The sequence below is a fragment of the Brugia malayi genome (assembly GCF_000002995.4).
Source record: "Brugia malayi strain FR3 genome assembly, contig: Bm_v4_ChrX_scaffold_001, whole genome shotgun sequence".
NCBI lineage: Eukaryota > Metazoa > Nematoda > Chromadorea > Rhabditida > Onchocercidae > Brugia > Brugia malayi.
The window spans coordinates 21,944,204-21,969,582 of record NW_025062479.1 but is presented as its reverse complement, the minus strand read 5'-3'; the positions used below and the strand labels follow the sequence as shown (position 1 = coordinate 21,969,582).

At 28.3% G+C, this 25,379-nt stretch overlaps 4 protein-coding genes across 6 annotated transcripts; 2 read left to right on the top strand and 2 right to left on the bottom strand.

The window, feature by feature from the left end:
* Positions 1-4,709: 4,709 nt before the first annotated feature.
* Positions 4,710-9,592, top strand: Bma-nhr-14 (Nuclear hormone receptor family member nhr-14, putative; the record flags this gene model as incomplete). 3 transcript variants are annotated; one of them, XM_043075719.1, is made up of 6 exons in its annotated part: positions 4,710-4,855; positions 5,615-5,739; positions 6,278-6,388; positions 6,481-6,725; positions 6,816-7,490; positions 9,542-9,592. In XM_043075719.1, 6 exons carry the CDS (start codon positions 4,710-4,712, stop codon positions 9,590-9,592), a joined length of 1,353 nt encoding a protein of 450 aa, XP_042931653.1. The 3 variants fall into 3 exon arrangements, with proteins under 3 accessions (XP_042931653.1, XP_042931654.1, XP_001894756.1); XM_043075720.1 differs by lacking the exon at positions 9,542-9,592 and adding an exon at positions 7,959-7,994; XM_001894721.1 differs by lacking the exon at positions 9,542-9,592 and having other exon boundaries at positions 6,816-7,541.
* A 2,650-nt stretch (positions 9,593-12,242) lies between these two features.
* On the bottom strand, positions 12,243-14,029 carry Bma-ndx-2 (ADP-sugar pyrophosphatase, putative; the record flags this gene model as incomplete). Its single annotated transcript, XM_043075718.1, has 5 exons — positions 12,243-12,365; positions 12,612-12,755; positions 12,849-12,928; positions 13,266-13,419; positions 13,916-14,029. The coding sequence occupies 5 exons, from the start codon at positions 14,027-14,029 to the stop codon at positions 12,243-12,245; spliced, it is 615 nt and encodes a 204-aa protein (XP_042931652.1).
* A 1,451-nt stretch (positions 14,030-15,480) lies between these two features.
* Positions 15,481-20,185, top strand: Bma-kars-1 (lysyl-tRNA synthetase, putative; the record flags this gene model as incomplete). Its single annotated transcript, XM_043075717.1, has 15 exons — positions 15,481-15,524; positions 15,894-16,038; positions 16,297-16,462; positions 16,530-16,623; positions 16,706-16,829; positions 16,917-16,987; positions 17,232-17,349; positions 17,491-17,610; positions 17,739-17,901; positions 18,082-18,158; positions 18,368-18,467; positions 18,578-18,663; positions 19,100-19,312; positions 19,607-19,750; positions 20,111-20,185. 15 exons carry the CDS (start codon positions 15,481-15,483, stop codon positions 20,183-20,185), a joined length of 1,740 nt encoding a protein of 579 aa, XP_042931651.1.
* A 2,028-nt stretch (positions 20,186-22,213) lies between these two features.
* Bm2437 (HT004 protein, putative) lies at positions 22,214-25,223 on the bottom strand (the record flags this gene model as incomplete). The annotated part of the gene is made up of 10 exons (XM_001894724.1): positions 22,214-22,303; positions 22,502-22,625; positions 22,783-22,908; positions 23,006-23,180; positions 23,444-23,588; positions 23,793-23,868; positions 24,242-24,345; positions 24,421-24,528; positions 24,754-24,885; positions 25,083-25,223. The coding sequence occupies 10 exons, from the start codon at positions 25,221-25,223 to the stop codon at positions 22,214-22,216; spliced, it is 1,221 nt and encodes a 406-aa protein (XP_001894759.1).
* Between the last annotated feature and the right edge of the window lie 156 nt (positions 25,224-25,379).

The following is a 25,379-nucleotide window of genomic DNA, read 5'->3' as shown; positions in this document are numbered from 1 at the left end:
AAAAAAATTATGTATTAATTATTACATTTAAAATTTGTAATTTGAAGCAAACGATCTAGAAAGTTTAAAAACTATTTTGTATTACCTATCAATCATATAATGTCAAAAAATTTTTCTGCTAAATAAACTTTTAAAATGTGACTGTAAGTAAAGTAATTTTTTTTTTTTTTTTTATATTTACATTTTGCAATTGTGCAATTTGTAATGAAATAATGCTATTGCAATTTTATCACGTATGTCACGTGCTTATCACTTATACTGATTTACTTATTTCTACGGAAAGGAATGAAATTACGGAACAAATTTTCTGAATTTTCTGAACTAGCAGAAATTTTCTCCTGAAAAATCAAACATTTATTTTAGCAATTAAAATATCAATTATTATTATTATTATTATTATTATTATTATTATTATTATTATTATTATTATCAAACTTATCACTTAGATGATAATAGCTATTATTAATTCTTATCATAATTCTAATTTATTTAACTAATATTTCTAACGATCACTTTCTTATCAATCAATTTCTATCTTTCTTTCCTTTTTTCTTTTTTCTTTTTTTCATAAGTGAAAATTTTATTTCATGTTCAATTGTCACTTTCTATTTCTTTCTACTTCAAAATGTTACTCTTCCATTAGTTTATCATCCATCGATATAATAATAAAATCTCTTTCTCTTTCTCTTTCTCTTTCTCTCTCTCTCTCTCTCTATCTCTATCTCATTTAATTTGATATAGCTATAGAAAAATTTAAACTTAAATTAAAAGGTGAAAAGAGATTGTGTAAGAAAAATTGGAATTAAATTATCTCATTGCAATCCCTGAAGTGCAAAACAGTAAGAGCAAATTTTCAATCATCTTAAAGCAATGACAAATTATATGAAAAAGAGAGGGAGGGAGAGAGAGAGAGAGGGAGAGAGAGAGAGAGAAAAAGAAGATAGTAGAAGAATGGAATTTGCCTAAAGTTAAATCAAATATATACGATTTGAAGTTCAACGCAGAACACACAAAAAAAAAAAAAAAAAAAAACGAAGAAACAAGGCACAAAATGTCATTTGTATTCTTTATTTCATTTTTTGCTCTTTTTAGTGATCATTTAACCCTACGAAAATTGACCATTCAATAAAATAAACTCCCCAAAATATTTAAATAAATCGACAAATGCGTTTTTTATTTTATTTTTTTTTTTTTTCATTTTTCAGTAAAATTTTATCAATTGTTAAATAATCATTGTAAATATATATATATATATATATATATCTAAAGTAATCTTTTTTTTTTTTTAATATATTTTATCAGTTTAATAACAAATAATACCGAAAACATTGATCACAAGAAAAAAAAAAAAAAAGTAAAGTAATTCCGGAAACGATAATATTCATAACCTCTTGCACTTTTGTTTGTTCGTAAATAAATCATTTTTTTTTTTTTCTCTCTCTCCTTCTTTTCAAATAAAGTATAACTTATTTTGAATATCAACAAGGGAATTAAAAATGGAAAATTATCGTTTTTCTTTTTTTTTTTTCTTTTTTTTCCTTTTACATAAATATGTTAAAATTTTCAATAAATATGATAGAATTTGTAGAAATTTACTGAATTTATCAAATTTTATTTTTACTTCTTTTATGCCATCTTTAATTCATTTATTAATTCCTTTTTGTATTCCAAAAAAAAAAAAAAAAAAAAAGAAAACAAAGTCTTCTATACCTTTTAAATCATTCATTACTAAGTCAAACATTAATTTTATAATATTTCAACGGGTTGAAAGTAATTTTCAAATGTGTGTTTAAATTAATAGCTAACTTTCTGTTCCTAACTGCTAGAAAGAAAGAGAAAGAGACTATAAGCGCTATTTGTATTTTTATTCGCAAATAGTTTGTACAATTGGCTTTTTACTTTTTAGGCTTAAATGATTCACTCAGTTAGAAAGCGCAAAATTTACTATTGAAATTATAAAATGACTCATTCATAAGAATAAAATTGACTAAATGATAATTTAATGATAACGAAAACATTTTAGCTTCATAATAATGTAATGCGATAGTGATTCGAAATTCTGAATTGTTGATGAATTAAGCGAAACAGCAATCTTTGCTGAAATAATCTAATCAAAATATCAGTTTAGGAATGTTCCATCCATTTCCGTCAATGATTTTGTAAAGCAAAATTTCTCATCTCATCTCATCTCTTTACAATCTAATCGTTCCTTTTAAATTAATTTCAAATCAATGATCTTTGATTATCTGTTTGAAATATCTTTCAAATTGATTGCATAAAAATGATTCATACATAGAGCAATCAGTATTTAAGAAAAAAAAATTGGTACTGAAAAATGAGAGAAAAAAAAAAAAGAGGAAAAATTTTATGGTATCTAAAAAAAAAAAGTTTATTCATCATTATTATAATGAAGAAAGATATTTATTTCATTGAATGTTTGTATATTCATTTCTATTTCATTAAAATTATTTATAAATAAATTTTTATTATTAATAAATTGATGTCAGTTGAATTTTTTTTTTTTTTTTTTTTTGAAATTTCATACAAACATACGTCACTACTGTGAGTCGGCTGCGCATCTAAACATGCAATAATATTAAAATAATCATTTCAACAAAAAAAAAAAATTGAATTTCAGTATCAATTTAATGATGACTTAATCATTGCTTTCAAAACAATAGTTTAAAATGAATTTTGATCTTACAAAAATTCATTTTGCACCCACCTGTTTCACAATTTCAATATCAATCTTAACTGTATCCTTAAAAAAAAAAAAAAAAATTGAACGAATTCTTTTAGAGAATGTTGAATCATTCAGTGCACTTATACAATCATATAACATATACCTGGCACTGCATTTATAATTTCCATCAGTTGAGAGAGAGAGAGCAGTTCACTCAGTCTTCATCACTTCGTCATCAATTCTTTTTTTTTGAAATTCTAATTTTTCATTTTTTATTTTTGCAAATAATACTTATAAATTATTTGCTTAAATATGGATAAGTCTTTTGCACTTCAAACAATTTATTTTTTTTTTTCTCTTTTCTCTGATCCATTTTGTTAATTTTTGCACTTTTAGATTTATTACATTTCTATTTATCACTTTATCATTTATATCAATAGATTTTTAGCAATTTGAAATTGCTAAAAATTAAGATTAATTAAAAATAGAACATGCATAAATTAGGATTTATTTAACTGAAATTTAGTTTTACAGTAAGTAAATTTAATATTAGTTTAGAAATTTATGAAGCATAAAAGTGATGCGTCCATGCTTGACAGAAGAGAAAAGGAAGAAAAATAAAAAAAAGTTATAATCGGATCATCTCGAGAAAAAAAAAAAAAGGAGAATTTCAACGAGCTTATTCAACTTTCTTCATGAAACTCTCTCTCAAAAAAAAAACTATCTAATTGATATGAGAATTATCTGAATAAAATTATTTTGAAAATTTTTTCATTTTCAGTATTTTTAAAGATTCTTGAATCTTTAAAAATCAATTTTTCTTGACGAAAAAAAAGAAAAAGAAAAGGAAAGAGAACTTTATGCTTATTTTACAATTTTTTTTCACAATACATTATCACATTTTTATTTTTAAAAAAAAAAAAAAAAAAAAAACTTATTCAAACTTTTAAAAGCATTTTTTCTTTTCAATAATTTATCAATTTTTGAATTTGTAATAAAAAAATAATAATAATAATAACAATAACAAAATCATTATGATTGATTGTTATTTTTGTTTTTTATCTTTAATTTTCTCATATAAATATATGAGAAAATTGATTTAACAATAGGAAGAAAAAAAAAATTATTATATTAAAATATGTATATATATAAAAGTATTGATTAATTTTTAGAAAAATAATATTAAAAAAAGCCAGAATTGCATTAAAAACTTTCAACTGTCCCAATTTCAGCTGTTTGATATCATATTTTAGGAAAAGTTGGCAAGAATGGAATAATATAAAGGACAACAAAACAACCCCATTTTCAATTTGTGTACATATATTCGTAATGTCGGCTTCTTCTACATCTTTCTTTCCGTTCTTTTTCATTTTCATTTTCATTTCTCTGAAATAGGCAAAATATAAATTAAGAAATATATATTATATCTACTGTTTTTTAATTATTATTATTATTATTCCATTTGTTCATTATGCATAAAAGTGTTTTCAATATATTATAAATGATGAGTTTATTGTTTTTTAAGATAAAAAAAAAAAGCTTTTATTTTATGAAATATTCTATTCAATGAAACTTCTCTTTCTCTCTCTTTTTTTTTTTTTTTGAAATTAAATCAAATTAGATTAAAAAGTTGTTTTTAATTAAAATCTTTGCATTTTTTTTTCCTTTTTTACATTTAGAAGAAAAAAAAAAACCAAAGTAATGAAGCAAACTTTTTTTTTTTAGGTATTTAGATAAATTTGCATATAATTTGTTACATTTACTATTTCTGTTCAAATATGATAATGATTAGTGGAAATTTTGTCATTTTAATTAATCAATAATTAATTTATGAACTAATTTATATGAATCGTATGATTAAATTTATCATGCTAGAAGATATTTTACTTCCGTTTATCTTTTCTTTTTTCATTTATTTCAGTTATTGGATAAAATTTGAATCAATTTCACATTGATTGGAAAGACCTTTCATCAGCAATTGCATTCACAATTTTAAACTTGTATTGAAAAAAAAGTTCCATTCATAATGGATATATCAGTAAGTCATAGTGGTGCTACATCAACAGCTATCAGTGATACGACTGATTTCTGTGTCGTTTGTGGTGATAAGGCTATCGGTAAGCATTATGGTGCTGTAGCATGTAATGGATGTAAAGGTTTCTTCCGCAGAAGGTATTTCTTTTCTTTATTTTTCAGTTATTTATGCACAAAAATTGAATTATTCATCAAATGTATTCGCATTCTTTATAAACCGATAGTGATACGTCGATAGATACGTCATTATCACTTCACGTGAATTCTTTTGTTTCATCGTGTTGATATTTTGTCATATGGATGATATTTTGCTTTTGATATGTTGAACTTAAAGATTGACATTTTATTTATTTCATTCATTTATTGAAGAATCATTCATAATAAGAATTACATTTACGACATATACGCTTTTTTTTTTTCTTTTCTGATATTTACTTCAGTTCAGTTATTCAATTCTTAAAAATATTGCAATGATTGTGAAATTAATATGCGAGAATTAAAAGTGACCCTCTTAATGGTTTATTAAAAGAATTTTTGTTTGAAAAAATCTTCAAAATTATTGAAGTGGAAAAATCTTGCAATTATTAAATATCACATTAATAGTAATAGTATTTGGTTAAATATAATATCGAATGCTTTTAACATTTACTTCTCAAAATTTTATCTGCTCAAAAGAATTTCAGAATAATTTTATACTCTAAAAATTTCACTTATAATTAGAACCGATCGAAATCATCCATTTCTATTTTTATAAAAATTATTAAAATCAAACTTCGTCTATTATCATTTCAAATGAGAAATACTTATCATCTGATGATACTACTGTAATATTTCATATATTTTAAATTTCATCTGCGCAATATTTCACTCATATCACAATAAATTATCATTTTATAGCGTTTGGCAAAATTTGCAATATACTTGTCGATTCAGTAAACAATGCAACATTGATAAAGATCATCGGAATGCATGCCGATATTGTCGTTTCCAGAAATGTTTAGCAGATGGCATGAAACCGGAAGGTAGAATAATATATATTCAATACTTTTATATGATATTTTCGAATTTTGAACTAATTTAATTTTTAAAATTTATACTTCTTTACAAGTTTTTATCGCTCATTTCTTCCATATATAATACATTATCATAGGTTAAACATAAATTTTAAACCTGTTACAGTACATTTTAGCTGTGTCCCAATGATCAAAATGCATAAATGCTTTTGAAAACAATATTTTTGTCATCAATATATTATTAAATTGAAATTGTTCATTCAGTAAGTTAAAAAAAGGAATATTTGTCATTCAATGTATTGCTTATTTCATTGTGATTTACCTAAAATAGGCGCATTTTGTGTATTGTTAAAAATAGCTTTCTTTTTGAAATTATTTCAAATTTATTTCAATGACAATATTGCAGAATTAGACTAATTGAACTTTGACCTAATCGATCATAGATGTAATGAAAGAAAAAGTGAACAAAAATCAAATTCCTCACTGTTTGATATTTGAAAAGAATTATACTTGGTGAAAAATATATTAATTGTATCATTTATTTTAGCAATCCAGAATGAGCGAGACCGTATCGGTAGCACAAAACGAAGTCGTAAAAGAAGTCTTCCGGCTCATTTACAGCCGACATCAACAAGTGGAGATGGTAACAGTGATTCAGGTAAGTATCATTTCCTGAAAATTCATTCCATTATCACTTAATCACTTGTATGCTCTTATCACTCAAACATTATCATTATGATTAACTTGTAGATGATGCGCCATCTTCCGCACGTCTTGAACGACGTTATAGCGAAGATGAAGCAACGACAGCAGCGTCACGTCGTCTTGTAGAAATGATTGTGGATATTGAAAGTAGACTTCAAGGAAATCAAAATATTAATAATATTCTTGGCGGTGAAGGACAGGAGAATAATTCTCGACAGAGAACTATATCACTAATGATCGGTTGGGCTAATTTGTTGCATCCAATTCCTGAGTTACCATTCGCTGATAAGGTTATTTATCTCACAAACTTTTCCTATCATTCAAACATTGATTTATTTTTTTTTTTTCACCGTTAAATTATTAATTTTTCAAAATTTCAGGTTTTACTACTAAAGCATTGCTCACCAGCATTCTCGCTTCTGCACACTGTTCAGCGTTCACTTTCATCTACTCATATTGTACTTCCTAATGATACAATCCTGACCCTTACACCTTTTCATTATCCCGATCTCGTTGCTATTGTAAGTCGTATCTTGGATGAACTTTTAACCCCTCTTCGTCGTATAAATGTTGAAAAGGCAGAAGTTTCGGCATTAAAAGCTTTGGTATTATTACATCCGGATGTAACTGGTTTAACTATTGTATCACGTGAAAAGTTACGCGAGGCACGTGATGGTGTACTACGTGCCTTATTCACTTATCTTAAACAAATTTTATCACCTGGTGATACTTCGGTACGACTCAGCAATTTACTCCTCATTATACCCTCCTTATATTCAATTGCACAAACACTTGCACAGAACAATCAACTTGGTGTCATTTTCGGTTTAACGGATCAAACTTCTCCGTCAAACAAACATGTCACTTTGATGACGGATTGTATTGATGAGCATCAGGATGTGAAGGAAGATTTGAGCAACCTGTCAAAAGATAACAACAATGTTTTATTCACCAAAACACCAACAATGCTTACTAATCTAATAGCAAGTCAAGCTATTTCCACTCATGATAATCTGCAAACCACAGCAACGATAACAAATCCGGTTGCTCTACCGGTAAGTTTACTTGATTTAACTAATTATGAAGATTATTTGGTGATAGCTTAATGGAACTTTATATCACTTTTTTTTTTTTTCGTTGTATAAACAAAATGATAAATTTGGATATTTCATTGATTTTTCTAACAGAAATGTTGATTAAATTGAAATTAAAATTTTAATTTCCACTGATAAGTGAATTATCTCTATTTGTCAAAATTTCAAAATTGAATATTTTCAAATATATTTTAACATTTTAAAATCTTAGTTTAAAAACAATCTTTCTCTTCAATGATCTTTTTTTTAATAAAATAAAAAAAAAAAAACTAGAAATGATTTAACTAACTTTTTGCGCTTACATATCTTTTCCTCTCACTTACTGAAAAAAAAAAAAAAAAAAAAAAAAAAAAAAACTTGTAGAATTTTTAATTCTTGAAATTGATAAACAGGAAATGACTGATAGCTAATAGTAGAAATTTATTCTAGATAATGTTCAACAAAAAAGGCCTCACAGAAATATGAGAAGGATCAGCTCTTTTGTAGTATATGTTTTGGCCTAATATAAATTTGGCCAACTGTCATTTAAAAAAGATAAGCATTTTTGTGGCACTTGAAATTAGCATCATTCAATTTTTCATTACTGCCAATATTCATCGCATAGCTATCAAAAAAAAAAAGAAAAAGAAAAAATTATTCTCCCGAAAATCATTACTGATATAACTACTGATAAGTTTGATCCACCCACACACAAAAATGATTGATTAATTGCATTTTTATCATTTCAATTTTTTTTTTCGTCATTTTTCTGCAACAACAAATATTATCTTTTTCATCTTGGCTTTATTCATATTACTAATTCTTATGAATTGAAATATTCTATACTTTATTAATTAATTATTATGAATACCTCTTCGTCATTAAACACCTCTCTGTAATGAGACAAAATGAATTTTAACTAACCGTTCAGTATTCTGATTTTAACTGCGATACGAATATTGGAAGAATTCAATATGGTTAATTTTAATTAATCTTTTTTATCTAATAAATTAGAATAAATTAGTTATGCATATTTTTTCAGTAATTTAAATTTTAATACCTTTACTAATAAATAAACTTTTTCAAAAATTTTGAAAGTAGTTTAATTGTGAAATTTTAGAAATTCTTATCTTTTGAATAGTTCATAATGATGAAATGAGAAATTATTTGTTTGCAAAAAAAAATTGTTTTTTGCGATTGCAACGTAGAAATTTCATTATTCATAGCATTTTAACAAATTTTTTTTTTTTGTTTTTTTGGGCAAAGGAGATAATGTCGAGATATCTTCAATGGAATAATCATCGAAATCAAAAAAAAAAAAATTTTTTTTTTTATACAAAAAATAAATAACTTTAATATTATGATAGTAAGATTATCAGTTAAGCGATCGGAATGTATCTATTCGTAGCACTTCATGTGTACTTTTTCTTTTTTTTGTTCGTTTTGCATAAACTATCTGATATCAATTTTTCTCGAAAATATCCTCAAAATTATAATATAAGAAAAAATACAGAAGAAAGAGAATTAAATTCTATCAGAGTAAAATTCCATCAGAAATGACCGAACATAACAAATGAGAGAAAATTGATAGTGTTGTAATTGTTGGTAGTAGTTAATTGTTGGTAGTAGTATCATAAAATGCATTTTCTCGATTTTTTTTTTTTTCGTTTTTTTTATTTTGAATAAAAAATGATTTCAAATTGAGTGCATTCAAGTTTCAAAAACTCTATTCAAAAAAGACTCAAAAATTGTATTCAAATTTGAGAAATTCAAAGAAGAAAATAAACATTGAAATTATGTTAAAATTATGTTCTAGTTAAAATTTTGTTCCATAAAATAACAAATAGATATGATAATTTTTTCAGATTGTACTATTAACTTATTATATTACATTTCATTAATTTCAAAATAATAATTAAAAATTGAAATTAAAGGAAGAGATAAAAAATGCAAGGAGAATTTAAAATTATATAACTATAATAAAGAAATGCTCATTCGTTACATTTCAATATTTAATTATCAATTAATTTCAGCTATTGTCATCATCAACATTACCGTTGCAAATGAAAATGTTTATGACTTAGAAGCAGTTGAAATATTTGAAGAAGACATATCATTATCACTCTAACAAGTTCTCATCAATTTTGGAATATTTATTTATTTCATGTATTCATTAATTTTACACCTCTTATTATAGGCTCTTTTTACATATATTTAGAATGAATAAATTTATTTAAATTGATGAAATTTTCATTTTAAATATTATAGTTAAATTTTAAACTGTATTAAATTTACTTCCACACCTACATTATCAATTTTAGCAAGCAGCAAGGTAAATATTATCATTTGTATCACAACATTTTGTTATCCTATTTTTGATATATTCATATGTAATCAATTCTCCATATGTACCAATTGGCAATTGTAATTTGTTTTCTCAAAAACATTTTAATAATTTCACATTAAAAAAAAAAAAAAAAAAAAAAAAAAAAAAACAAAAAACAAAAAACAAACAAAAAAACAAAGAAGTAATTAATAAACATATCTTCTCATAATCTTTGGAACTCTCTTCTAAAATGATTACAATGATAATTTTACTTTAATTCTCTTTCAGAATTCATCTCTTCCAATTGACAAACTAATTTATTATCATTTTAAATGTAACCAAAATAAAATTAAAGAAATTTCAAATAACTTTGCCGACTATTTCCCATCTAAAAATCATTCGTTATAATGTCGTTTGTTGTTTATTCAATTCACATTTTATCGAAAAGAGCATCTTTTCATTCTTCTTTTAACATCATCATAAGCAAGTTATGATACTCTTTCAATTATGACCTTCTTCTAATCATAACAACTCTTCTCATCTTTTTAAAATCAAAATTTCTTGTTCATGAGAAAAAAAAAAAAAAAAAAAAAAGAAAAACTTACACAGAAAATGAAATCTTTTTATCAAAATAGTACATGATCAGGTTAACAAAAATTCACATAAGCATACGTGAAATATCACGTAAGAAATTGTAGACGTGAAACAAAAAAGCTGTCAAATTATTATTCACACATCTATAATTAACATAAACACCTTACCTTGTTCTTTCATATCTTTTCCATTCTGTAACAGTATAATAACTTTGTATCCCATAATTCACTGACCATTTCTTCCTTTTCTTTTCTTTTTTTTTTTTTTTTTTTCAAATTTTGGCGCTACCTTATTTCGTGGTATATAATTTTTGTTACGTGCAGGAATTTTAACCGATAAATTGTATTCCATTTCCTAATATTTTAACATCCAATATATTTTTATGTTAATTTGAGAAATTATATTTAACAAATGGGATAATTCAATTTTTGTAAAGCTTCTGTAATTCACAATTACTGATATAATTAAGTTAATGACTTAATAGACACATTTGCAATTCGATATTTCTGACCAGTCCAAATAAGACATCTGTTTATGACTGATTCATATGGAGCAGATATTCCCATATTAAATATCATGCAAATCAAATACTTCATCATTTGTTTTCACAACATCACTATTTGGAGGATCGACAGAAGAGCAGGAAGAGCGGAGATAGGTCATTTGAGTAGAAAAAAATGAGGCAAAAAAAAATCCGTGTACTTTTTTAGGGACAAAAATAAATTCATCAATCAATAGCCGATGCTGCATTGTTTAGATGTTGAGAAAAAGAAACATGCTAGTATTGCTCAGTGATAATTTCATGAATAAATCTCGTTTTAAAATTGTAGAAATTTAGAAAGGTCATGGAATATTAGTCATTTTGATTCATTGCAATACAATCATAATGCCTTATTGTGTTTCTCATCAATCAAATATTACAACTGAAAATGATCTCAGATTCTTTTAGAAAAAAAAATTTTCGGAGAGAGAAAAAGAAAAAAAAATATCAGTTTACCGTGTCTAGAAAAGTACAAATTCTATTAGCTTTGAAGGATTTTAAATCCACTGCAAGTAAACTAACAATCTCGTTAATCTATGATCTCATCGATCCTAACTTTTAGTTCTCAATACAGCGCATATCTAGCTCTTCTGATCAGTTAATGAAGTATCAAGTACAGCAATAAATTTCCTTTCTCAAAGAGTTACCGAGTTCTATAATGGTTTTAAACTTAAGCAAGCCAGTTATTAAAATTCTGATATACAAAAGTAGACTAAAAAGAAAACACAAAGTAAAAAAGGGTGGAACGGAAAGCTCGAACATGTTTTAAAAGAAAAAAAAAAATGCTTGAAACCGGAATAACTGCATCACATACAAGTCTGGGAAATCTTGTTTTCACAAACAAAGATAAAATAAAATCCAATTTTAAAAGAAACACCGCTCATAAGCTAGTTTCTGAATATAATAACCATCTGTTTCAAACAATTGATTTTCAGGTTACTTTGCACAAGTTATACAAAAATGAAAGAAGCATATGTTTTTGGCATTATTTTACCCTTTTTTCTCTATTAAGGACTGATTCGAATTCCTTCGGAATCAAATAAAAATCCGACTCATAATAAAATCAACTGACAACAGGTACAATAAAATGTATATATAATAAGTTAGCATACTAATTTGAAAATTCAATTTAATTATAATTAAAAAATTAATTATTTTGTCAAAGACCTCTTCTTATATAAAAGCAAAAGCAAATAAGTGATACAACTTTTGGTAGCTTCAACGTTAAAACCGTAATCTCTTTCAAAATAAATGAAAAGATACACACAGGATTTCACAGAAAATGCTGCGCATAATTCATACCCAAAGCAAATGCATATAACATCGATTCCACATGAACTTCTGTACAAATTAATTCAACATATGGCAAAAGCCTGTCACATTCAACAAGCACGACCTGAAAAAAAAAGCAGTTTAAATTTTTAAATAAATGAATTAATTAATACAGAACTAGAAAAGGTATTAAGAAATGGAAATATTAGTGCATCCCAAACATGCTCTTCAGAAAAAAACTAATGTTTAGTTTCCTCTGTTAAATGCTTCATTATTATCAGTCTGAAATTCTTGATTCATATCTCCTGTTAGGGGAGAAAGCAACTTTCCAAAATATTATATTTAAAAAAAAGGAAAGAAAATAATATACCTCGATAATTTCACCATCATCCAGATTCTGTTTTGGATTTTTATTCTCTGGTGCATTACCGTCAACTTCGACTATCATAAAATTAACGCTTTCATCCGAAAGACCAGGACTTAAGCCTTGCTTACCTTTTGTGCACGATAAAACCTACAAAAGAAATAAACAGAAAGGATGAAGAAAGTTAGAACATGAAGGAATATGATTTTCATCAAAGATTAGCAAAGAAATGATCAGAGAAACCTTTGTAGCGGTATAACCTGTTTCTTCTTTCAATTCACGTAAACCTGCAGCCTCAACAGTTTCTCCTTCATCGATTAAACCTAATTTGAAAACAGGCATATTTAAACTAAAAAAAATTATGGAGTTTAAAAAAACTTGTATATAATTCAGAAATCTGACATTTACTAACAATAATTTGTGCCTCATACTCTTGCTAAAAATATTAGAAAAACTTTACAAAATTCCATCAAAATAAGAAATATAATTTGAAAATCCTTCGCGTTTACGATATTTAAAGAATGCAAAATTAGTTTATTCTAATGATTCAAAATGAAGAGAGAAAAAAAGTTATATTTCCAGAACAGTACTACTATTGTCATTATGTCTTCAAGTCACCACTGCAAAAAAAAAGAAACTATTCAAAATTACTGCATTAACCAGCTGGAAATTCCAAGCACATGCCAGCCATAGGAATTCGATACTGTTTGATGAGAATAAAGTACTTTTTGCCATCTTTATGCAAAGTTGCTAACACATCAACACCATCTGGTTTCGAACTTGGAACAGTTCGGCGGTGAACAGACTCCCAGACCTCCAGTTCATAATTTTATTGGTAGATGTGGAAATTTATTTTACTTAAGAATAAATATACTTTTTCCAACTCGTTTTACCTACAGGAAAAAGGAGCATTTATGCCCAAACAATGACTAAACAAGATAAATTTGATGCAGCATCAAAAAATGACCCTGATAGATTATGAAGTATGTATACATGATTAACTGTAAGAAGTTAAGCTATATTATTTGTCTTCTTTAGCATCCTTTATTTTTCATTCCCCTAATCATATAAATTTGAACAGAAAAAGTAAATTCCAGAACTACCTTATCAGCCCGAAATATGGATGCCTCGCTATAGCTATATTTTTTGATGTTCTTTCATAATTCTAGTTCAACAATTCATCCGATCGATTATATATTTCAGCTTGATCGCATTTAATTAAACTAAGGCAAGAAATTGAATGAAGTGGCTTGAAGAATAAGACTGAGAATGCATTGCAGTTATTTATTAAAATCAAGGTAATGCGATACCTGTTCTGATGAGGAATCAGATTTGCGAAATCGCACTTCACGCATTTTCAACCATTTTCCATCATAGACGAATTTCGGTTGTTCCAATATCTTAAATGGACATCCAGCAAACATATCTAAATTATTCTAAAGACAATTACAGAAAAAATTTGTAAAATAAGCAAAAAAAACTAAATATAAGGATGAAAGATTACAAAACTAAATATAAGGATGAAAGATTACTTATTAAAAGGAAAAAAGAGAAAAAAAAAAAACTACTCAGTTTATTCGTAAGGATGTAATAATGAAATACAGCTATAAACATACTGCTCTACTCATTTAATCTCTAATCAAATTAAAAATTAAAAAAAAATTCAAAAATCTCAATTTGCTCATTGCTCAGTTAATCAATTCATATCAGTTTTTTAAATCGCCCATCAAACATACTCAATTTTTTAAAAGGAAAAGCAAATAAATAAATACATATGTGGTAAATAGTACTATATGACAATAAATGGACAATGCCATTCATCATTATCAGCAATCGTTACACAAATTTCAATCGAAACTTTTCATCAATTATCGATTGAGAAATTATCAAATTAACAAATATTAAAATTTCTAAACTAAAGCAATGAGCTATAAATTTAGTATGAATAGAAATTACAAATATTTTCACTCCAAACTTTCGTCCACTAACTAATTTCTCCCCGAATGTCTCACTATAACCATGTGTGAGAGAGAGAGAGATACTCTCATTCTGTCTAACTCTCAGTATCTAGAACTATTTCATCATTTCTTTAATTTACTTCTCACGTTCTTTCTTATTCCATCATTTTCTATCATTTACTCGATCGCTGCATTACATTCCGTTATATTTTCAATTTGTATCATAAGAGTTCCACTAATCTCCGCAATCTCTTCACACTTTGTATCCTTTAGTCCTATCACTCTCTGCACGATTATTTTGACTATTTGTTATAATATTTTATATTGCTCTCACTCTCTAGCTTTCACTCTTTTACATTATCACTAATAATGAGCCAATACTATCAGACAACTGAGTGGCATTATTAGAAGGCTAAACACTATCCTATTGTTGGGCTGTTGTTGACAAATCTCGTACCCGTGGTCGTGGGTATCTTTCCTGATTTCTAGAGATGGCGGGAATGTTATATACATGATAATTTTATTTTACTGAAGCAGTGGTTTCTGTAATTTTGTTTTTCAAAATTTTAGTATTTTTATTTTTTTAAACGAAGAATTTTTGAACTAATAATTTCACAGAATGTTTTCTATTTTTCGCTGTTATTTTACTAGTTATTATTATCCTGGTATTATTGTTTTTTCTTTTTTTCTGGGATTCTTTATTATGTTTTTGGTTAGAATTGGTATTTGTTTGTGTGGGAATTCTTTTAAGTTTAATTGAGCGTAAGCTGTATTAGTTTTGCAGTTGCGTTTAGTTTCTGTTTATGTTTTCTGTATTTTTTCTATTTGGAATAGTATCTGTTATTGTTACTTTGGAGCCTATTGCAGATAATCGACAGTACAGTAGAACGTGGAAGAATCACTATTTGGCGGTGGAAATGACGGGAACTGAAGCAGTGGAGGAGAAGAAACTTAGCAAAAAGTAAGTAACTTTTTGTTTTAAGAACAATACTTAGTAAAGTGACAGTTATGGTGCCATTCTAAGGTATTGTTGAGACAACAATAGCTGATACCATCTTTACTGTTTGACAAATGATTGCAAACATTGTTCGGCGTGTTCAACTAGATTGTCATGCTGTGTCGCGATCACTATTACGATACGTCAATGGTTCAAGCGTCACGCAGAAACGATGTGAAAGGTATATAACTGTTGAATGTGTCTCAGGTTGGTTTCAGCTAGAGTAGTGAGACTGTTTAGCTGAATATGAGTGAAATTAATGGAAACTAAAGATGAAATTGCCATCTTAGTAACATTTGGTTTATATAGTTCCGTTTACAAATATATTCTCAGTGAACAAAAACGACAGCTGAAAGCACAGCAGAAGCTGAAAGAAAAAGCAGAGAAAGAACTGCAACGTGCTGCAGCTGCGACAGCTGCTACAACAATGGAAAAAGGCAAGCGAGATGAAAAAATGGTGGATCCATCGGACCCACAAGTTAGTTGGTCGTGAATCTTTCCATTTCAGGTTACTGCATATGTTAGTATCTGTTGCATAACTTCAACATTGTTAATAATTTCAAACTTTAATTTTTGTCTTTTTTCTCATCTGCTGCTCCTTTTTGGTTAACTGTTTATAATTGCTGAAAAGTAATTAACTATTGTAATTATAGAGTTCGTGTAAAATCAATTTCCATTCAGTTTAACTGCTCACTGATTTAAAACTTTTGCTATTTTTCAATTATTTGTACTTTAGGAGTATTTCAAACTGCGAACAACTTTGATTAACGAACGTCGAAGTAAAGGCATCAATCCATATCCCCACAAATTTCACGTTTCGATATCTTTAACCGATTTTATCGAAAAGTATGACAGTTTGGAGAAGGATGTCATATTAAATGACAGTATTCAAAGTGTAGCTGGCAAGTGTTCTCTATTGATTTGTTTGTTTGTATTGTTTAATTCATTTTTTTAAATTGTAGTTTTCAGGGCGAATATTTTCAAAACGAGAATCAGGAGGAAAATTAATATTTTATGATCTTCATGGAGAAGGAACGCGTCTACAAGTACTCGCAAATGCTAGGTTCATAATCTAGAAATTATCTGGTAGATTGATATTGATAGGAAATTATTTTTGCTTCTGTAGATTGATTCATAGTTTATAGATTTCACAGTGGCGATGAGTCATTTGACAGTCTTCATGATAGAATCAAGCGGGGAGATATTATTGGTGTGAATGGATATCCAGCAAGGTCTAAATCTGGCGAACTGAGTATTATACCACGAGAGGTGAGTACTGAAGCATCTTCTTTGATCTGAACTGAATTTTATTTTACTTAGGCCAGTTTTTTCTTACTATAATTTATATTGCTTCAGATCGTTCAATTGACTCCATGCTTGCACATGTTGCCACATACACACTTCGGTTTGAAAAATCAAGAGACCAGGTATGTCGTGAAGTTAATCGTGTTTTCTTTGAAATTATATAATTTATATGTTTCAGTGCAAAAATATTATTAATACTGAATGCTCAAAATGTAAATGCGTGGGATTAATTTATGAATTTCTTTCTACTGATTCATGCTGTCTTTAGATTTAAAAATTGGTGTTTTCATGTGTTAAAAAAGTGATTTAAGAGCTTTTTTTAAGCGAATATTTTCGATTAGTTGTTTGAAATCAAATCTGTTGTAGATATCGGATGCGTTATCTGGATTTAATCATGAATACCGATGTCAAGAATAAATTTGTGACTCGGTCGAGGACAATCAGTTTTTTGAGACGTTATCTTGATAACTTAGGTTTCTTGGAGGTAAGCGATCAAATGAAAAAGCATTACAAACTTTCTTTTCCAATATGCAACTGCTCATTTTTTTCATAATTGTTCAGTTTTGCAGATGGTAGATTTTGTGATTAATGGTCAATAATTACGATGATAACTTTGTATTTTTAGGTTGAAACACCCATGATGAATCTTATAGCTGGTGGTGCTACAGCTAAACCATTCATCACACATCACAATGACCTCGATATGGACCTTTATCTTCGAGTTGCACCTGAATTGTATCTGAAAGTACTTCAAAATTTTGGCTTTTAGTTAGCTTCTAATAGTGCCGTCCACAATAAATTCTTTTTTAATGTAAATTGTTATTGAGTTTTTGTTCAAAATATTTTTTTATGATTTACTTATTTCAACTGCAGATGTTGGTGGTCGGTGGCATTGATCGTGTTTATGAAATAGGACGAGTGTTCCGTAATGAAGGGATTGACCAAACTCATAATCCAGAATTTACAACATGCGAATTTTACATGGCTTATGCAGACTATGAGGATTTAATGAAAATTACTGAGGATATGCTTTCGAGTAAAGATTTCTGATATAATTTTTATATTTAATAATCGTAATAATTTTGATAGAGACAAAACATGGCTTACTTCTCTCTTACAGTTTATCCCAGTAGTTGAATGCATGCTGATCAAGAAATCGTCATCTGTAGTAGCCGTTAACAGACTTTATTTTAATAGTATCAACTGTGTTTTGTAGGACTGGTTTATTCTATACATGGAACTTACAAAATTCAATATCACCCGAATGGTATAGGCGAGGAACCCGTATACGAAGTAAGCTTATGAAAGTTTTTCTTCAGTTATATAGTGAGTTAATGGAGTTATCTGATGATCTGATGAATACCTGGCAACTATTCCTTATCATGTGAATTAATTGAGTTAATTGTATGCCAAATTATTAGGTCATGTGCTGACTCGCATTCTTCTATTCTAATACAAGATCAGAGAAATAAGATTTACTAAATATGACTTTATTTCCCAAGGTTGATTTCACTCCACCTTTTCAACGAGTAGATATCTATGATGGATTGCAAGAAAAACTTGGTGTTAAATTCCCTCCAGCTAACACTCTCGACACCGATGGTTTGTTCATAATTCTGCAATTTTATTTCATTTATATCATTTATGCCTTAGTTTTTCTGATTTTCTAAAATTAGATTTACTTTATCATTCCACATTTGCTTCATTTTCAGAAGCAAATAAATTCTTTGATAAGTTAGCAGTTGAAAATAATGTCGAATGTCCAGCTCCACGAACAACAGCAAGATTGCTTGATAAGGTTCTTGTATAATTAAACTGTTTATCTTTTTTTATCACATGTATACAACATGTAATTAAACAATGGGATTTTTGAGAAGTAACTGTGTAACTTATCTTAAAAAGTAAAATCCCTTCAACAAAAATCCTTTCAACATAGATGTCTAGTTATTGTCATACAATTGATTTAATTAATTTTATATTGTGCTAGTTCCATAGTTACTTCAATTTGAATAATATCAATTATCTTCATAAGTTTTTTTTTCCTTTTTTTTTTCTTTATTTTGGAGTTAGTAATTGATGTACGGTTCTTGTTGTTTCGTTTCAAATCCAGGGAATTGTCTTCATGCTTTATTAAACTTTTACTGTTGCAACACCCTGATGAAATTTCAGATCTGCATTGCATGATAGCGAAATCGGAAACATTTCCGCTTCCCTGTATTAAGAAATTATTTTAGTTAATCGGTGAATTCTTGGAACCAACATTTATATCGCCAACTTTTCTCACCGGACATCCACAGCTAATGTCGCCCTTAGCAAAATGGCACCGTTCGATGCCTGGCCTAACAGAAAGATTCGAATTGTTCGTAGTCACCAAAGAGATCGTTAACGCTTATACGGAATTGAATGATCCACTGACACAACGGCTTCGTTTCGAAGAACAAGCAGAGGTGCCATTTTTTGATTATTCTATTCTTTTAGAATTATTCTTTTTACATAGGTGGTTTTTTTACTATTGATTATTTTTTTCTAATTTTTGCATAACTATTTTTTAATTTCCTTTTTAATTTGTTTTTCATTTTGTCATTAAAATTATGCTTGATTTGCTAAGTATTCCTCTTAAAAGAATATTTTGGATATTGGGCAAAAGCGCTGAAATGTGTCATGAGTAATGTGAATGCAAATCACGAGGAAAAAGAACTACCACCTGATAATCTTTTTTAAATGCAGTATCTTGTTTGCAGCAAAAGCAAGCAGGTGATGACGAAGCACAAATTATCGATGAAAATTTTTGTACCGCATTGGAGTACGGTTTACCACCAACTGCTGGATGGGGTATTGGTATTGATCGTCTGACTATGATCTTAACTGACAGCAATAATATCAAAGTATGTTAGTCTATTTTTAATCGTTAATAAATTCTTTGCAAAATTAAGCGCGTAACTAATGGGTTCAGATGTGCACTCGTTTGATCTTGGCTTGCAATTTAAAGCATAGTAAAAGGAGTTTGTTTTGTAATCCTATTAAGATGGAAAATTAATTTAAGCTTTTCAAATCGGAATTAAGAAGGAAACTGGTTAATTCTCATTCTTTGTAAAAAAAAAAAAAACTACCTTCCAAGTGTTTCGGTCCAAAATATTTGAATGAAATGGAAAGTGTTCATTGTACACGGAGTGAAGAAAAAAGAAAAGTGAGATTTTGAGTGAAGCCTGAAATTCGGGATTTCATGAAAATGTATGTGCTTATAGGAAGTGTTGTTCTTCCCAGCAATGCGGCCTGATGAAAAGACTACAAATCTTTCAAACGAAGGAGGTAATGCGTAATGTGACGGTGAAATCTATATTTTATTTATTCTTAAAGCATTACTTTTACTTTAACAAAAAGAACTAGAGAATTCGTATATAACTAGTACATGCTGCAAAATCCTCAATTGTTGATCCTTTGCGAACGGTACTAAATAAGGTGCTGAAGTATCCGAGCACAACTGCACCATGTTCCATCTGTCATGATAAGTCTGGCTGATATATGTATGAACAGTCGCAGCTAATAAGAGAGTTTTAGAATTTGTTAAATTTCATTATTTTAATGAAAAAAAAAAAGATCAAATCAAGAGGAATTGAAAACTCAGCTGTTTCCCGGTATTATGACTTTACTTCGGCAAATACCGATTTAGTTTAATGCTTTAATACGCTAACTTCCTGCTGTTTGTTGTTGAATTTTTATTTTTAATCAAATAAGGTATCTGAATTTCTTTCTTGTTACAATTTTCTCATTCTGCTTTTTATTGACTTAAGCACTGTTGTTATTCACTTTATTGCAAAACATTTGATGGTTTGTTTAATAAACGCAAGTGAACAGATAATAAAGGATTGCTTGTTGTCTTCTTGGAAACAAAGCAGAATAATGAGTAATAAATTTCAATAGCTCTTATATTTCTTCTTTAAAAAACCATAAAATCATATTTTAAAGGAAATGGTAGACTAAAATGCATTTAATACGACCTTCTTCCTGAAAGCAACTGTTAATTGTATTTAGTATCATCATATATAGTAAGGTCGAGAACTTTCTCTCTCAATTATGGATATGAAATAAACAAAATTGTAAATACCAAGAATTTCAAAATTATTTCATACTAAACATATTAAAGTGCTCCTGTAAACAGAGTTTCAACACACAACAAAATGGTATTTTATATCATTCAAAAAAGGAAATTTAATGATGCAAAATATTTGGTTCCTTAACTATGTCATCAAACTATCGTTATATAATATGGTCGATATCTATTGTATTATAATCCGATTTTCTATTCAAAACAAAAACAAAAAAATTTGAACTCCTTTGTCGATAGTTCGGATTGCAATAAACTCATTTTCACTGGCACTGATCTTTCGTCCATTGATACTTCCCAACTCAATCTTCTATTAACTTTGAGTTTCAGATACTAACTTTACATCAACTGCCGATCCTGCTGAACGTTTCAAACATACCAGAGTAATGTTTGCGGAATTGATATGCCTGACAAGAACACCACATGACTCGAATACCGTCATCTTATTGAAAGATTTGGAAAAATAATCCTCAAAATTTTTCAAACATATTTTAATACAATATAAAAGACGGAATGTCTCAAATGCATTTTGGAATGATTACTTGAATAAAATTCTCAGAAAGAGTAAGTCACTTAATATTCCACAACATATGGAATAACAATATATTACATGGAAGTTTGCTTAACATTCACAATGAAAATATCAAAGCTGTTAAATTATTCCATACTAAACACATCAAAATGTTAATGAAATTAACGTAACTAAACTTAAGATGAAGCTGAGATGCATAATTATGGTAAAGGACGAAAGCATCAACATTTAAAAAAACTTTAAAACTGTAAAAATTTTAAAATCAAAACTTTAAACCACAAATCTATAATAATATTATTACAAAACAAGCTGAAATGTTTATAATACAGAAAATTAGAGTAATTTAAACAAATCAGTCAACAACTTCGATATTCAACCTGCGATAATAAAAAATCAAATCTCATTCAGTACAACAACAGACAAAACAGAACTCAAAACTTTGGCAATCTAGAAGAACATGAGTAACAATGAAAACTGAATTCTTAACGGAACACATCTCGCAATTCTTAGCTCATAAAGCTAAATACATTTACAATACAATTTCAAATTCTTTCCACTACAAGTTTTTAGTTTTAATGCAGTTTTTTTTTCTTTTTTTATTCGATTAGAAGATTATGAAAAGAAAGAATCGTTGAATTTAATTTCTTGGAAAAAAATATCCAAATTCGGCAATCAATTTCTCAAAATTGTTAATTTTGTATCGAATTATGATTAGGATATGGTTGACAAAGCAGGAAACGGATTCTGTTTGCTAATAACCAGTTTCTTATGCATATGACTGAGATATCCTTTGATTTTTTTCTGAAAGATATAAAACAAACATTAGTGATTTAGCAGACGACTTGAAAAAATTAAAATCAATTCTTCCAAAAGTTTCTAACAATTAACCATATGCTGCTGTCTTTTATAAAAAAGTTCAAATCACGGGATCACTAAACAAGAACCAAATCTTCAAGACATTGACATAATAGCAAAGTTATTGCAAAAGACTGAACTCACCTCCACAATCAAATTTGCAAGTATGCATTCTAACTCGTCTTCATCCATGTCCTCAATGCCAAGCCATCGGATGGCACACATAAATGCCTCATAAGAGATCTGATTTGTTCCATATATTCGAGTACTATAAAAAAACCACAGAGATTAATAAAGTGACGAAATTTATTATGCAAGTCCCTTATAACATTTAATCGCTCAAGTTAAAAAATTTGAGTTAATAGCTATCAGCACTGGATTAAAGTAAATAGTATGATTCAAAATAAAAATAGAGTCAAACTAACACTTTTTTGAACAAATTACGAAATGCAATAATTTTCAATTTTTCCAACATAAGAAATATTCCACATTCGACAAAAAAGCGCTCATTTTCCATCAACGTTTCATCGAGCTTTTTTAAATTTCCATCTCTTAAATTCGATTAAAACTCGTAAGACAACAAAAAGTTTAAATAGGAAGAAAGTGTATTCAAAGATTCAAACATTACTGTTAACTAGTAGAACTTACTTGACACTTTCAACAACAGCACCAAACTGCTGCAATTGATATCGCTTTAATAACTCAACGCTTGGCATATGTCCGAGAAACATTTTTACCGGCACCAAATAAATCAATATAAGCCTTTTATTTCTTGCACAGTAAGATGGACAGTTCCGAAAAGCATACGATAACGATTCTTCTGCTAGAACATCACAATTATTTAAGAAACTATAAAAACAAAAGGCTAGGTTTCACAAAACTTGTATTTTTACCTGCAATCAGCAAGCTAGGTAGCGGTAAATTAGTAACCAACTTTCTTGAAGTTTTATCAAGTAGATCATGAAAACTTTCTCGTATTTTGCCAAAATTTAAAACCAGAAAAATGCATTCATGCTTTCCGAATTTATTTTTTTCTTACCACTAAAGCAAAGCAAAAAAATAAAAAATAAAAAAAAAACCACATACATATTGATAAATCTGAATCAAACATTGCTTTCCGTCCCAAATAATACTTATACGTAACTTTATCAGCCATTGAAAATGTCTGATATAATGGACCACTGTTGTCAATTGCTCTAATAAGTGGTTTAAGTAGATTCAATTTGTTTATCTAAAAACATATTTAACTAAATAAAATGTTTCTTTTAAATCGAACGAATTAAAATAATAGTTTGCAGTCTGTACCCTTAATTCTATTCAACATCAATGTATAGCCTTTGACGCGCATAGAGACATAAAGTGATTTGATAATGCAGGCAAGAAATCAAACAAGATTCAACTAGTTTCGAAAGAAACAAAAACCGACTGGACATACTCTGAAATAAATTCGGAACAGTTGATTAGTGAGATTAAGCATTGCCATCTTCTTTGATGTATGAATTTCTGCCCTCCTGGAATTAACAATTTGATGGAAAACTTCGAAAACAATTCCTTCAAAAAATGATTTGGACAAGTGTTCAATTCCACACTAGTTAAAGGACTCATTTGAATAAATTAATTGCACGTTATATATATATTGCTTCTTTTTTTCGTGAACTGGACATTGTGAAGTGAATTCCAAGGGCTTCTAGAGAGGTGTGCATGCTAAACTCGTACGATGGCAGATTTAAGATATGTATATATTGTATATTATATTATATTACAGAAACATATTACAAAAACTTTTTAAATATATTTCGAGTGCTTATTTTTCCAGATTCATTATGCTGACCATCATTTAAAAAATGATAGCGAAATGAAAAATAAGAATTAAAAGAGACTCACACATCAGCAACACATGTTCGATAGCATTCCATAATATAGGTGGCAGATTGTTCATAGCAGCTACTCTTTTCCGGATCACGCAACCGAGATGGTTTATTGTCAGCCTAAATCTTCGCAATTCCAATACCGGTAGCTTAATGACATGTTTGTTCAATATGAAATGCAAGCTTTGAACATACCGAACGAGCCAAAAGTCGCAAATCAGTGCAGAGAGTATATAATATTGGTAAAAACCAGTTCTGATCCTTCTCCTTTTGCAAAATTTCTTTGTTGAATAACTGTATAACCTGCAGAAAAAAACAAACAATTTTAGAGTTTTTATCTTATGTTTTCTGCAATAATTTACAATTTTATATCGGTCAAATCATAAAAAAGAACAATATGCATAAATGAGGGAGATTTTTTGGAGATATTCAGAAGTCTATAAAACGTTACTGTTTTCCTTCAAAAATTTTAATCATCAAGGAATTAAAAATGCTGAAGAATAAGGAAAAAAAAGAATCTAAGTCAACCTGAACATGCGTGTTGAAGGCATTTTCAAAGTGTTCTTTACTCAAATGATAGATAACAGCCAAATGTAAGCATGCTATTTCATCGAAGCTGCTATTCAGATACAATCGACGTTCATCTTCTGCTTTCTCTAACTAAAAATAATCCTTAGAGTATGACTGCTCAATCACACACTGCAGTTTATTTCAAATTCTACCACAATTTAATTAAAGAGAATATTCACTACCATAATACTACTTCACCTGTCATAAAATTTAACTTCAGTTTCATGAGAGTAATCCTTATCAGTAGTGCCGCTAGAAAGATTTAAGTATGGCATTGAAAAGTTCACCTGCAGAAATTTCATATGTACATGAGAGTCACTTATGGAAAGTAATTTCGCAGCTTCTTCAGATAGTTCCCAATTTTCAGCTGACAATAAATCATTGAGCTTTCTGAAATAGTCATTTAAACTCCGTAACGGCGACCCCATCCTGAAAACTGAACTTGTTCATTATATTCCTATACAGTACACGTGCAACACACGCACACGTCACCGAGTAAAAACGTAAGCAACGCACGGCTTAAGTTCAGTTTACTGGATGTTCCGTATGAGTACAATGGAGGAACTGAGGCGATTTGCTAACTT